This window comes from Agelaius phoeniceus, chromosome 21 (genome assembly GCF_051311805.1).
Source record: "Agelaius phoeniceus isolate bAgePho1 chromosome 21, bAgePho1.hap1, whole genome shotgun sequence".
In the NCBI taxonomy this organism is placed as follows: Eukaryota; Metazoa; Chordata; class Aves; order Passeriformes; family Icteridae; genus Agelaius; species Agelaius phoeniceus.
In genome coordinates, this window is record NC_135285.1 from 3,673,719 (window position 1) to 3,689,277 (window position 15,559).

A 15,559-nucleotide genomic window follows, 5' to 3' on the forward strand; every position below is an offset into this window, starting at 1 on the left:
CTGTTGGCCATGCCTGGTTGCCAGGTAGAGATGGCTGTGTTGGGTCCTGTTGGCCATTCCTGGTTGCCAGGGTTGGGGATGGCTGTGTTGGGTTCTGTTGGTCATTGCCAGGGTTGTGGAGGGCTGTGTTGGCTCCTGTTGGCCATTCCTGGTTGCCAGGGTTGGAGATGGCTGTGTTGGGTCCTGTGGGCTGTTGCCAGGGTTGGAGATGGCTGTGTTGGGTCCTGTTGGTCATTGCCAGGGTTGGGGATGGCCACTTTGGCAGTGATAGCTCAGACAAGGTCTCGCTACCACTGCCAGCCAGGGGAAATATCCTTTCTCTTAAGTGACAAAGACTCATGTTCTTGGAGGTGCAATATCAAATTTCAGTGCCGGGCTCTGCGAGGGAATTGTAATTGTATCTGTCTGCAGCAGGCAGATCAATTGCATAATTCTGGTGCTCCGACTGCTATATCATAGCGAGGAGCCGAGTCCCACCACACAAAGAAAGCCAGTCACGCCCAGGAATGCATTTCCACAAGCAGCTGAATTACCAAGGAGCCTCACTCTGCAAAGGCATTATCCCTGCCTGCTCTGCTCTGGAGATGCTCAGACATGATTGTCATATCCACGGAAAGAAAGCCTCCTGCGAGGCCCCTGGATGTTCCGCAGTAGATTGCGACACCCACACTGCCTTCATTTCCAAGGTGTCTGTTTTATTTCATTGGAGGAAGACGTCACCGGTTATTGATATGTGACTTTATTCTGAAAGTTCTGCCCAAGCTCCATGTAATGGTTTTCCTCCTTTCAATCAGAACATCCAGGAAGGAAAGTAACTCTTGAATATTTTACAGTAGCAGGAAATATCTCTGTCTCTGCCTTCTTCAATATTAAAGAAGAGATTAGCAGATATCCTGGAAGCAGGCCATATTATTCACTCTCTTCCCACTGAAGCCAAAGGTGAAACTCCCACAGAAATAAATGGAGCAGGTTCTGCGGTCACTCAGCCGTCGAGTTCATGTGATCTGCAGTGGAATTATTTCCCTTTTTGTGATAGAAACCTCTGGATACATTTCTCCTCCTCTGTGTGAACATAAACACCAGTGCTGGAGATGCCGATTAAGTGACGTGGTGGTAAAACCCTGCTTCTGCAGAAGCTGCTGACTTTGGTGAGCCTGGGGTTTGGCCTTTGCTGTGTCTGAAAGCCTGCACACCTCTGGACAGACCTTTCAGGAGTTAAAATGCAAATCTTGTTCTGTTCCAAAAATTTGTTACTCTGAGACAATGCTTCTGCATTTTTGCCCCCACCTTTTTTTTTTTTCCTTTTTTTTTTTCTGGACAAATAGTTATGTGGCATGAGGCATGTTATAGTTGGAAACATCCCTAAGTAAACAGCTGAGCTTAAAAATACTCCTTTTTTTTTGTCTGGCCTTTTAAAAAAATGGTAGTTACTGCACAAAAAGAAGACTATGCCGATGCCAATCACTGAGTCCTGGCTGAAAACAGGAAACTGCCCCCAGTGTCTGTCCCCAGCACTTTGAGGACCCTGCTTGGACATTCAAAGCCTCATTTGAGGATGTGCCCTGTGCTATGAACTATATCTCTTTATCTCTCTTTTTTTTCTTTATTTCATGAAGTGGAAGGCTGCCTATCACAGATAAATGTATACCCTGCATGTCTGCTTGCTGGCATCTATAAGGCTTCACTCGTTTTGCTGATGATTTTCCAGCTTTTCCTCAATCTGCTAAAGGAGATGGGGCGCTACCTGCTTTTCCAGGCCTGCTCTCGTAGGTGCTTCCCAATGCTCACTAAACCACCTGTGTTATCTCAGGCATCCTTTCATTTCTGACCCCCAGAGGAGGGATCTGTATTTCAGTACAAAATGCTGCCTCTTGCACTGTGCTCAGGCAGCTTAGGAAGCAAGGAGAGATGGAGTTTGCATAATTTTCTGGTGCAGCACACAAGAGCCTTAAGACTATTTTGGATCTTAAAGCTTGACTTCAGGAGTTAGCAAAACAGGTCTTGCCAATTTGTTTCCTCAAGTCACACTTCTCCAGGTTGATGCTGCCACAGAGCCTCCTTCAAGGTTTCCCAGATGTCACAGAAATCTTTGCTGAACTGGAGACTGCCTTTTCCCAAAACAAGGGCAAGACAGGAACTTTGGTTTGGCCCTAATGTTTTTCTGCCTTCAGTAAGAACTTTCTAAGGGAAGAGGAGCTTGGGCTGCCTGAATGAAAATGTGTTCCCCGAGTTCAGCTCAGCATCCTCCAGCATCTGTTATCAATCCCCCAGAGATGCTCTCTCCTGCTGCCAGGTGCTATGCCTGCAGCCATTTTACTGTTCTAGATTTCAGCTGGATTTCCAGGCAACTGCTTTTTAATTTTTTTAAGTCATTTCTTCCTTGAGGATAAATAAGATATCCTTTATGTTCCTTTCTTCCATATTTCCTTCAAATCAGCTTCATCTTTGGAGAGCAAAGCCCACAGCACTGATGAGCACAGTCCATGGTACAGGTCGTGCATGACCAATCCTTGACCATCACCAGGTCTTGGGAGCCTCTGGACCTCTATGGAGACAAAAATTAGCTTATGTTGCCAAGGCCACAGATGCATTTAGTATCACAGTACTTAAGAAGAGAACAGAAAAAGCATTTTGCATCATTATAGGAATAAAGCCATTAGCTACTCATTCCTAGAAGTACACCACTCCTGACACTGTCCTCTCTGGCTCTGAGCCTGTAGGACTCTATGAATGTAACTGAGCTCTGTTCCCACCACTGAAAAAAGGGAAAAAGCCTGTTAGTTTTTATTTTGTGAGGGCAGTTTAGGAAGAAACAATCTGGTTGTTCTTTGCTTATGAAAATGTAAAACCCAACATGTAACCTGCCAGTCATCCAAGACCACCAGAGGAATCCGGAGTCAGAGCTGGTGCTCAAGACCTGAAGGAAGAACCTCTGCTGGTTTTTGGCAGCCCACACAGTGATGCACCACATTTGGCTGCTGCAGTTTGGTACCCTCATGCCTGGGGAAGATTTAATGACAATCCCCTGTTTGCCATCACTTAGAATTGGGAAGCCCACTGGCAGGAAAGGTCTTCCCCTCCTCTCACCAGCACTCCCCTCAATGCAGAGCACTGCACACTGAGTCAATAGTGAGACCAACAGATCTTCCTTAAAAGTAACCAGGGTTGCAAAGCCAGTTTCCCTCATCATTTTTCAGAGCACACAAAGGTGAGTGGGTGCCTCATCTTTCAGCTTCTGTGCATGACATCTATGCTGTCCCATGGATGTGGTGGCTCTCCAGGGCCAGCACTGCTCCAGAGCTCATGACTGTGCAGCTCAGCAGGACTTGGTTAATCATTTAGGCAGCCCCCATTTAATTCAGACATCTCAGGCTCTCTGTTCGGTTCCTCCCTCGGGTTTTGCAGACTCTGAGCAGACAGATTTATTGGGGTCTTAGGCATAATCAGGAACAAATTAGCCTCTGTTAGGATCACACACTGTCCTGGATCACAGCTATTCAAAGGCTGCTTTCCCCTCCATGTGAGTATGAATTAAGTCATTGGGCTGAAGTAGGCCTTGAGTATTCTTTTATCCCAAACACATGATCTTATCAGAAGCCCATTACGTTTATCACCGCATTTGGAGCCAGTGCAGGAGTTTGTTGCTCTATAAATGCTGTGCTTACTTCAGTGCCTGTCGTGAAAAGAAGTCAGTGCTTTGGGAAGGCCGGGAAACACTGTCTAAAGGCATGTGCCTAAAATTAGGCTGTGAGTTTGTGGGTGTTTGCATGGGGGGGTGGCTGAGTCGGGGATGTGCAAAGGGAGCGCCCGTGCGTTTGTGTGTCAGTGTTTCTGTCAGCGTGGGTGTGCAGCAGGCTGGTGATGTTTCACTGTACGTGTGCATATCTGACTCTGCATATGCTTATAGCCTGAAGGTCAGGTCTTTTTAACAGGGTAGGTATTTTCCTTTCATCCCCCCACCACTTTTTTCACAAATAAGCCTCTTTTCATAAAATGACAAAGAAGTGCTTTTTTTCCAAAAATACATATTTGCGTCTGTTTGGCATTTGGTTTTGAGGATTTTTGATTGCTGATCTCAGTCTTTTTAGGGCTGAACGTTTCTCAGAGATTTCTGTTGGGCCTCTCGCTCTAACTGGGACATAGTGGGTAAGCCAATTAATTGTACCCTACTGTCCTAACACCTGACTTATGCCTTGATGCGGGAGAGGAGCAGAACAGGAGATGCAGAAGGATAAGATGAGGGAACCAAGAGTTTTTTCTCCATGGCCATGACAGTGACATTCTCATTCCACCCGTCCCTTGAGCTGGCCAGACACAGGGCATGGCTCTCCCAGGGATGAATGAGCCCCATGGGGGTAGCACTGCTGGGTTGCCTTAGGGCCCATCAGCACATCCACCCAGACACCCCAGGAGCCATTGTCATCTCTTGTCTGGGAAAACTCCCCCAGGCCCCCTCCTCTGAGCTCTTTGAGGGGTGGGATATATGTTTGGTGGCTCCCAGACAAATTAAGATGTTAAGATGTGACATGTAAGGGCAAGAAGTTTGGCCACCCTGGGAAAATTCATTCAGGACTGCATTCATACAGCTGAAACACTTCCAGACTTGTGCTCCTTTTCACCAGCTCTGAGCTCTGGCCTGTCAAATACACAGTTCCCTACATTTATCCATGTACACAAGTTGTCCACAGAGGCTGTGATGAAATCAAACCATAATGACATTTTTCCCTGATAGACTTCTTTATTCTTTCAAAGCCACCCTCTCTTAAAGACCTGGAATCTTGCACAGGAGGAAAAGGAGTGAAAGTCATTAAATAATTGACTAGCAATAAACTGATGTTTTCTGGCTCATGATGGTATTTCACTGTGTAAACCAGGAGAAAAAATAAACAGGGGATTTAGTAGATTGGAAGTAGCTCAAAATTGAGCAGCCCTTGGATTTTCTGACACCTAGCTCATGATAGTCCAGTGCTACCGACAGGATTCTCCTTAGGGATCCTTTCCATCAGTCCAGCAAGCAGCTCTGGCTAATTTCCTACCTTTTTTTCAACAGGCTTATTTGCCAGACAAAAATACAACAGGCTGTCAGAACTGGATACCTCTGGGGACTGGCAATGATAATACAATACAAAATAGGATACCAACAGGTCAAAGGTTTCCATTTCACAGAGTACTCTAATGACTGAAAGTCATTATTGCTATGCAGTCTGTTTGAAAAGAGTAGATGGATCTCAGTTCAGTTTTTAATGGGCCAGTGTTACAGAAACAACCTCAAAAATTTGGCATCTTTGTTGGCAGTCTCATTAGAGAAGCCACAGAATAAATGGGCAAGGATAATAAAGTCTCCTGCTGCTTTTGATCCTTTCAGGTCAAATCTGAGTCATGTTGGTTGAAGCCGTGTGTTTATGTGGCAAACTCACCCTCACACTGCATGTACTGTATCTGCCTTGGATAAACAGATCTGTTTGGCCCTTTGGTCACTACAACTGTGAACTTGGCAGTTTTCACCATCTCTACAGCCACAGTTGCTGTTGTTGTTGTTGATTTGCAGATATCTTTTAAAAACAAAAAAAGGGAAACATTTTAGACCAAACCCTCCACTGGCATTTTTCCACCCCAGCTGGTGGAATTATGCCAACACCCACATTTGCCTCTCTATGTATTTTCTGTCTCTGCTTTCTTCTATCTCTTTTAAAAGGAGATAGATGAAAATAAGCAGAACCCCCCTAACATTAGGAAATATCTTCAGGGAATTGCCCAATACAAAAGTTGGCTATTGTTGCTTGGCTTTATTTAAATCACCTTGGTATGACCTAGAAGTGACCAATGCTTCCACTCAAGGTGACCTGACCTAGCAGATACACGACCACTGATGGTATCAGGACCTAGGAACTACCCTACAGACACGTGTAGTTTGTTTTCTCTGTTTCCCCTGGCAGATGAACCCAGCAGGTGCTATTTCCACGACGGCGATGGAGTCTGTGAGGAATTTGAGCAAATGACCAGCATCAAAGACTGCGGCGTGTACACTCCCAAAGGCTTCCTGGATCAGTGGGCTTCCAACGTCTCTGTCTCACACCACAGTGACCAGCAGTGCCCAGGGTGGGTGGTCATTGGCCAGCCAGCAGCAACCCAGGTAAGGACAGCATGTTCCTCTTCCTCTCCTGGAAGTCCAGCAAGGAGCTCTCAGGTGGAGCTCAGTGGTCAGCGTTCAGGGGTGCTGTTACCCCTGCCTGCTCACTTGTTTCTTCACCAAGGATGGCCCCTGGCAGCAGCTTCTCTCTTTCTGAGCCTGATTTGTAGTGATGAGTTGAAATTCAGTGCCAGTCACCCAACTGGAACTGGCTGAAGTTGTGGCTGGGTTGATTGAATGAGCTGTGCAGGAGTCACCTCTGCCAACCATCATCACCTCAGAGATAGACGGGCTCTTCACAGCAAGCACAGGGAACGAGCTTGTGGCAATGAGTTCTGAAGGCTAATGCCGAATAATACAAAAGAGTGTTCTTTCTTTTTTAATAGTTTTGTGTTTTCTGCCTCCCAGTTCCATAAAAGCACCCTATTGTTCTATTCTGAGAAAGGTCCTGTCCATTCCCAAAGCCATTCATTAGCTTTAACCCCCTTCTCCTATGTCTCCTTTGTAACATAAATAGCTCCGGTTACCATAACTTTACCTTTTGTCTTTTTGAGTGAATTAGATCCAAATGAGTTCAAAAAAAACTTTAGATAGATGTCTGGAAAACAGAGCTGTACATGATGCAGATGCAGCAGTTCAGATGCAACCTGATTTGGGAAAGCCCACATTGCTTGCTGAAGATTTTTAGAGGGAAAGGCTCTTCATATATAAGAGCTGCTTTGTATATTCCTCCTTCAGCCCCCACTGTTATCCCTTGCTAGAGACAGAGAACTTATCACACTAATCAACTTTGGCTGACTTCTGGTTGGATGCAGAAAAGTTTTTCTAAGAATCCAATTATCCAAGAGGTGTCTTGAGTGGGCAGTGCAGAGAGGAGTGCCGTGTCACAGATATGACAAACAGATCTCTCTGTGAATAGTAAATGTTAAGCATTTCCAGTTGGCTTGCAAGAGAAAACATCTTTATGCAAGAGACTTGGCCTTGCTCACATTGCACAAGTCTGTAACAAATTAATGACCAGGTCAGTTCTAAATGCACAAAGCGTGGTTCGCTGGCAGAGAATCAAGACAGAATCCTGAGCCCAGTATTGACTTTTTGTCATTGTCTCATTTATTATTTCCACACTGTAAAAGGAACTTTCCTCTGGACCCTTGCTTGTGCTGTCACAACTTCTTTCTCATTCAAGCTCCCTGTGCAGACCAAAGGCCAGTGTCTCCAGCTCAGGTGCTGCTTTTTGGGCCTGTCCCCAGGCATTCTGTCCCCCTGCAGCTGCTCCAGAGCTGCCCTGGTTTTCTCTGAAGCACTGGTAGGAGCTCAGCCACACCACACAGTAGGTAACATATGGTCCTGTGGTGGAAAAACCACCACCACACACTCACACAACACAAAGCCCTGCTGTGTAGCCACAACTCAGGCGTGTTTGTTGTACCCAGATGAGATGAAGTTGTCACAGCCTTGTTTAAGCCAAAAAAAAAAAAAAAAAAAAAGGCAAAAAAAGCTGTTGTATTTATAGGCAGAGCAGTGGCATATCACACACTGGCAGAGTGAATGGGAACATGCCTCCTGTTATTGCCTGGCCCCTGGGGAGATAACAGTGTGCTATTTACTTCCAGCAAAAAGAATTTTTGCTTTAGCTCAGCTGGTCCTATTACACCAGTTTGAGTGCATGGGGTTCATTGACCTTTTTAATCATATAGATGATGGGAAAGTTTTTGTTTCCCCCAGGAACAAGACAGTTGTCTTGGGAAAGCACCTGACTTGTCATTCTGGAGAGGTTAGGTGGGGCAGCAGGTCACCAGTCTGTTAGCTTGTGGAGATGAAAATTAACCTAAGATCTCCTCTAATCGCTGCATGTAATCATCACTGGTGTGTAAACATGTTTGGCTTCATTATCTGCACAAGCACTGAGCCTTAGGGGTTTTCTGTATTGATGAAAAGAGCACCTTTCCTCACCCAGATACCTTTCAGAGTAGGTTGTGTGCTCGCTGGTCTTGTGCAAAGTTTTCGTGTTGTTGCTGGGTAGCTTCCTGATTAATCAGAGTGGTATTTCTGTTGGCTTCCCATCAGGAATGCCATGAAAGATATGTTTGAGTGCAGTGCCCAGCAATATACAGAATACATAAGCTGCCTGTTTGTCAGCCATCCCCGCCTCTCATCCCTGCCCCAGCGTTCTCAAGGCGCTTTAAAACATTTTAAGCACGTCCTGACTTAAAATGTTTCTCATCCTTAGATATCTCAACGCCAGGTTCTCTGCATGACTGTCATAGTTCTGTCAAGGCTTTTTCTGAGGAGTTTGCATCCCAGGTTGGTTGGTTGTGGTAGTATCTCTCAGCAATATCTGCCCATGTGCCTTGTTTACCTGCTGGGGGATTGCTGATAAGCACAAGCTGGAGAGCTCTTTCTTGTTATTGCAGGGCTGTTTCTGTGACCCCTTTGCTCAGTTCACTGCAGACATTGCCCATGTCTGCAGCTGGCTTTGCCTTAGATACTTAGTTATTAGTTTGAGATGGCTCTTACATCACTTGTTAGTGTGAGGCTGCTGACTGGCAACATAGTAAGGGAGATAAAAAAGAAAGTTCTCAGTATAAGATTTGTTTTGAACAATAAAACGCTTACAAAGAATGACACAGTCTTGGCGAAGAGATACAGATTTGAAAAATGGAAAGGTCAAACAGCCCCCCCTTTAAACAATCGCCCTTTCTGCAGAAGCAGGACTGAGAGACAGCCACTTCTACTTTCCTGGCAGCCGCCCTTCAGTGCTGATTAAGAAATATTCTCAGTACTGACAGCATCATATTCAGAGCCAAAGAGGGCCAGTCAGCAACATTGCACCAGCACAGAAATGCAAGCACCAGTGCAGGGTAGTTTTGCAGTTTGATTTCTGATCTCGTGTCTTACACAGACCTAGAAGCAGATGCTGCTCAGTACCTGTTGTCAGCTGCAGGAGGAATTCAGCAATAATGGCTTTCCTCACTCTTGAGCTGGCTTTTTTCCTCCTCTTTCTTCTGCTGTGAGTTTGCAAACAGCCTCTCCATGCACATCCGTTTTCTTTTGCCAGGTTTATGCACAGGGTGAGTGCATTAGCTCCTGTTAGTCTCTCTTGCTGGAGTCAGTCAGAGCAGGGAGGATTTGGATATTTTGCTAAGGCCTCAGGAGGAAGCCTCTGACAGGCCTGTTCCAGGAGGGATGCTGCAGCTGGGGTGAGCAGAGCACAGGCAGATGAGTGCAGGCTGATCACAGGGCACTGGAGGTGCCATTTCTCCTTTCCTCTTGCTGGTGGCACTCCTGCTTTTGGAGAACTGATTGACCTGAAGCTTCCCTTTGTGCCTTTACAACAGAGAATTACAGGAAGGGTCTTTAGGTGGCTGATCCCTGACCCTGTTACTCCTGTCACAGCCATGTGTGCTCAAGACTTGGCTGTTGTTGGTGATTTAGAGGGACAATCCCCCAGGAACTGCATTTTGTTGCATTTCCTCCCAGCTGTGCAGAAATTGTTTAGACCAAGTATCCATACATGTATACATATATATATATATAGATAACTTTTTTTTGCCCTATGCCATTGTTTGAGCTTGGTTTTCCAGTGTGTGGAAAAAGCCACACAGCTCAGGCACAGTTAACAGAACGGGGACTCTTTCCCAAGGCTGCTGGGCACAGACAGATCCTGGGATTCGTTTTCATTCCCGGACTAAAGAACACACCCTGTTCTCCTCTGGGTACCCCACAGGGGCTTCTATGGAGTAAGAAGTTGTGGAAGAGGATTCCTATTACATCTTTCCCACAAACAGAGGCCCCCTCCTGCCCCATTACCATTCCCACAATTGCACTCATCCAGACTTGCTGCAGCAAACCTTCCACCAGCAGCAAAGATGTCTAGAATTGCACTGTGTCTGGAATAGCCCACAAAAGGAGAAGACAGGAGCACAAAAATATCCTGACTACTAAAAGAAATAACATGGTAGAGCAAGGGCTCCAAGAGTGGTAAGAAAATACCATAAGAAAATTAAAAAGAAATATGATGAAGTTCTCTGCCATGCAGTTTTATTCTGTCTAATAAATATAATGCTGAAGATAATTCCCCAAAGATCCAGCAGAGCCAGCAAATAGAGTAATCTTGAACAGGAGTGGAAAGAGAGGAAACCTGCAACTTTTAATGGAGAAGCCATTCCTTTCCTTTGGGGTGATCTTGCTGAGAAGAGGGAGGGTGTCTGTCTGTCGGCTCTGCAAGTGGCCCTTTTTGAACTTCCCAATTCACAGCCAAGTCCTGTTGCTCTTCAACGGTAAGAGTTTTGTTGTGGTTGGAGGGATAAAAAATCCCCATTTTTAATAAGATGATTTGCTTTGCAAATGTCTTTGTTATTTATAGCCGAGCCAGACTTTGAACCACTAAGCTCTGGAGGATGAGGGCAGAATCCCACTAAGCAAAACCATTAATGGAGGAACCATGAGTGATCAGAGACCAGTTCTGGAAAAAGCTGAACTGGACACTGTGCACAGGCTGTCACAGGAGGAATGTAGGTTTGCTGTGCATGGCTGAGCTCATTTCCAGTACTGGCTGATCCACTAAAGGGCTTCAGCTTAGGTTACACAGTCTCCCAGTCTAAAGTTAGTTCCAGGGGTCCGAAATTTTGTCTTCATTTCCCCTGGAAACTACAGACCAGCCAATTTGGTCTTTTGCCTGAGGCTGGAGAGCTGCGTCATGAGCCTGGCCCTGACTGTCAGGCAAAATCAGGCTGGAATGCTCCTTCCTTGGATGAAGTAATGATACTTTTCATATTTTTCCTTTTTTTCCATGTGCAGTGATTAATTAAGCCTTATCACAGCCACATTGCTTGGTTTCTGCTCTGTTTAATAGAGGTGGAAATGGGAGCATGGAAAGGTGAAGCTACTGTTTGAGGATTAGACCTCAAAATCCTTCAGAGACATTGCAGGCACTGGACATTACTGAGCCTAAACCTCCCAAGGACTAGGAAGTTCAGGATGTCTTGAAAGGGAAATGTTCCTATCTTGGATGGAAAGAAAACTGTTCAGGGCTTGCTGAGAGTTTCTGCCTGGGAGCAGAGCCCTGGAGGAGTTTGAGGTTATTAAATCTGCATTTTAGCGCTGTCAGCCCCCTCACATCATCCTGTTTGGGAATTAATCAGTCTTGATCCTAGCACAGTTTGGCTGTTCATTCCCAGCACAAAAGGACTGGAAAACTGTCCCACCATCTCCTTGCTTTAATGGCTGGAAATGTTGCTTCCCACCTAACTTGCTGGGAAAGCTGGATTCTGCAACTTTTCTGCCAAAGGAACTCCACTGCTCCTTATTTGCACGTTTGCTTTGCTGCTCTGCCTCGCTGGAGGAGGTGGTCCATGCCAAGGGTCCAAGGTGAGGGATGCTACAAGGATGTGTCATATGCCATCAGTGCCATGACTCAGGAATGATCTCAGCATTCTGGGGAGCTAAATGAAATGAGAAATGGGATTTCTAGGTAGGCTGGCTTGGAAAAGGCTCATTTGCAGAGAGTTGGCTGAGGAAGAGCGTTACCCTGAAAGTCAGTTCAGAGCTGGCTGGAGGATGCTGCCCCTCACCTGGCTGCCTGCTCCCAGCCAGGACAGACAGGGATCCCCTCCACCCCCATGGCTTCCAGTGCTCCTCTGCTCCTGGCTGGAGTAAAGCTCAGACCCCATGGCTGATGTTGTAGCCTCTGGCTGATTTGTGTAAGGGGAGGACGGAGAGAACACAATGAGATGTCAGAGGAGATTCCAAGCAATTTTGACAAACACTCAAGGGATATTTTTTTTTTTCTTTCCACTCCCTTCCCCCCCTTGGTTTTTAGAATAATTTTTCAAGAGCACATATGCAAGTCATCTAAAGGAAACAGAACAGTGAGTACCAGGGGCTGGTACACTGTGTTCCCTTTGTGTACTGTAGAGAAAATAGATAAAAGAAACAAAGAATGATGCAGAGAGCAAAGCAGCCAACCGTACTCTCAGAGAGGTTCAATCCGACTTTTTCAGAGATGAAGGTCAAACCAAAAATCCTCAGGTGCCGGAAATTGGTCCCATCTTCCTAGAACCAAGAGAGATTTACCACTAATGAAACGAGAGCAGAATTCCATGCCATTTGTTGTTTCTAGAAGCAAGAAGAAAGGCAAGAAAGGAATATTGTCCTGGGCAGCAATAGGGATTATGCGCTCCTTTAGGAAGTAAATTACCATTTTATGATCATATCTGCTGTACACCCAGCCACCCACCCAGATTAGAGGCATCAATAGAGAACAGCTTGGACCCCCCTGGCACTGGCGAGCCGGGCAGCCGGACCCCCCGACAGAGGCACTGCTCATTAACATGCACTGCTCTGAAAGGAGACCCCCCCTGCTCGGCCCTTGCCCCTCAACCTGCCACTCTCCCCGTCTGCTGCTGCTGCTCACAAGCCTTGGGATGCAGAGCATGTCCAGCCGTGAGCGTGGGATAGCTCCCCTGCATCCCATCCGGGTTGTTTGTCTTGGGTCCCTCTCCATTCAGAGCAGAATGATTTTGCATAAATGCATCGACACGTCTGCTTTGTTCATGCATGAAGGGTTCTCGGCATTTCTCATCCCACCCCCCATCTTCTCCCTGCTCCCTGGCATGTGGCTTCACCAGCTTTTCCTTGATTTCCCTGTGCTACAGCAAATAAACCTGTCTGAAGCAGTGAGACAGGAGACCCAGCACAGTTAAAAACGCCCAGATAGATCTAAACCAAGCAATGGGAGAAGGGGATGGAAAAGGGTGCAAGAGCAAAGCCATAATGGCTTTTACACTGTAATTTGGTTTCATGTTCTGCACAAGGAAACATGTCAAATATGTAAACAGAGCTCTCCAGGGTTGTAATGTAGCTACAAAACCACGGATGTACAGGCAGGCAGGGTGCTGCTCTCCAGCAGAACGGAATGCCATCCCCAAAACCACACGGTCATTTCTTTAAGCTGAAAGTAAACTTTCTCATGCCAGGAGCAAAGAATTTCTTTTTTTCTTGAAAATGAAGGATTGTCTGCACCACTTGTTTGGAGTACCGTGGGCATTTTAGCCCACATTGTCATAAGACACCTCGTACTTTGAATGCCAATGAATTTCAGGGTGTTCATCTTAAGATGTCTCTAAAAGGCATGGTTTTAGAGGATGGTGTTTGTCCTGAAAGTGTCTTAATTCATTCACTCTGTCCCTACCTAACCTTGAAAATAAGAATCAGCAATAATAATAATAATAATAATAATAATAATAATAATAATAATAATAATAAAACATGTGAGGAGAAAAAAATCAAACCAGCAACAACAAAGTGGGGACCATTTGGATGCCCTGTTGAGCTGCTCCAAGTTCTCTCCTGAGCTGTGCTGCCTCAGTTGCAGCTGTAACTCTGGAGGAACCCCACATCTGTGCTCACTTTTGGAAGTGCTGCCTGCAAAGCTGGAGGACTACTCTTTCCTCTGAGGTCATTTCAGTGGGGAATCTGATAAGAAGACGTGATTCACCCTGGTAATTCAAATTCACATCTGGTAAGTGGCCCAGCTCCCCCTGTGCTATCAGCAGGAGTCTCCTGGGGACTGGGTTTCCACTGTCGTCTCAGGGTCTGGCTCCAAGCTCTCACATGTGCCAGGAAATGGTTATTTGCAGGACCAGTGCTATTATCTGTCCCCACATGTACCTCCTCTCTGCGAGAAGCCCTCAGCTCAGGAGAACATCAAGTTCTGCTCAGCCATTTTGGTAACTGGGCCAAAATCCCTACACTTAGCACTGCTGGCTGTGAATGTCATTTTTCCATTTTTTTGGTGATTAACCCTTGCATCATCACTCTCAGAGGAGACAAGTCACTCTTCAGAGAGGGGAAGGTGAAGCACAGGGTAGAGATGACCTTCCTCACACCTTTCTCCATCCAAATCCCTTCGAAACATTTGGCCTTCCAGCAGAGCTGCTCTGTCACTGTGCATACACAGTGAGCTGGAGCAGCTGGAGAGGGAAAGCATCACTCTGTGGAAATTTACCTGTTCCCAGAGGTTGTTCCTGGTGAGAAAGGCTGAGCCTTGGCAGGTGGGTGTTCCTCCACCCCCTCTGCTGCCAGTCCATCACCTCAGAGCCTGCTCCTGGAAGGCAGTGAGGCTGAAGAAGCTGAGCTTCCTCTTTCACACAACACTTTAATTCCTCCAGTAACTTCTTCTGGGAGCAGGTGGGAGTTCCTCTGAATTTCCCTACAAACCTGGGACATCAAGGGCTAAATGCTCCAAGTATTTTGGCTTAATTTGTTGGAGTTGGGGGTTTATCAGAGCAACCAGCATTGCTCCAAGGTGAGAGGAGAGTGACAGGCTTCCCCAGACAAGCCTTTTTTTTGGGTGGAGATGTGCATGGATTGGAGGCAGCTGCTGTTCTGTGGATCTGCCTGGATGGTCCAGCTCATTCAGAGGAATTTATTTGCAGCATGGTGGTTTCATTACTCTGCAGTTTCAGTGGGAAAAGCCCAGTGAAGCGAGGGGGAACCTTCTGATTTGCATACTGCAAGCCATGTCTTCAGGTACTGAAAAACAAGCCAGAGGATTTAAATCTCAATTAATACCCACTGATGTAGGGCTGATAGCTGGGTGGGAACTGAAAGGTTTTGCCAGCTGAGGTGTGACTGCTCTCTGGAGCACAGGGCAGCTCCTCTGAGCCCCCCTCCACATTCCCCTGGTGCCTCTCTGCAGCTTCCCTTTTCCTATTAAATTCAGGGCCTCTTCCCAATGCATCATCTCCCTGGATGTATCCAATTAAGGCCTGTTGACAGCCCAGAGCAGACTTACACCCTTAGGATTAGAGGCATGTGTATGTCTTCATATAGGGAAGGACGACAACAGGGTGTCTGTCTGGCTCCCTGGGAGCACAGTGGGGAAAGCTGAGCAGCCTGGAGAGGGAAAAGGAGACGGGGAGAGGGAGATTTGCTAGATTTGCACCCCCAATTATCCCTGCCTGTGGAAACGCTGTGTGCTGAGGGTAGTGTGTGGTTTACACAGCCTGTTTACATGGGCCATAACCCTAAACAAAGCTGAAAAGCACAGCTTTAACTCTGGAAATAAAAGTACTGGAAACCCCTGGTTTTCTGCACATGAGAAAGTTTTGTTCTTTAAACACACAGATGTTTTTAAATGAAAAATCACTCTTTTGACCTTTTCTGAGGGTGATCATGTGGTCGGGGCTGACATTAACCACTGCACGGCTGTTTGCCTCAGGCACAGGCGAAGCTTAGGGAGGGGTCTGCAGGGCTCAGGCTGGCACCTGCCTTGGCTCACATCTCTGGGAAGTGGCTCCTGTGCCCCCTGAGCACTCAGGGTGGTGCAGGGAACTGAGGTCAGGTATGGCATTATTTAGGGTTTGCTGCTACTATACTGGAAACAAAAGCAGTAGGGTTTTTTTTTTCCTGCTTGAGAGCTGAAAA

At 46.4% G+C, this 15,559-nt stretch overlaps 1 protein-coding gene across 1 annotated transcript in view; it reads left to right on the forward strand.

Annotated features, from left to right (window-relative positions):
- Positions 1–15,559, forward strand: part of PAPPA (pappalysin 1) — a 178,720-nt gene that overhangs the window by 99,674 nt on the left and 63,487 nt on the right. The window contains exon 10 of the mRNA XM_054646502.2: positions 5,937–6,133. Within this exon, the coding sequence (XP_054502477.2) occupies positions 5,937–6,133 (197 nt within the window). The remainder of the gene's footprint in view (positions 1–5,936; positions 6,134–15,559) is intronic.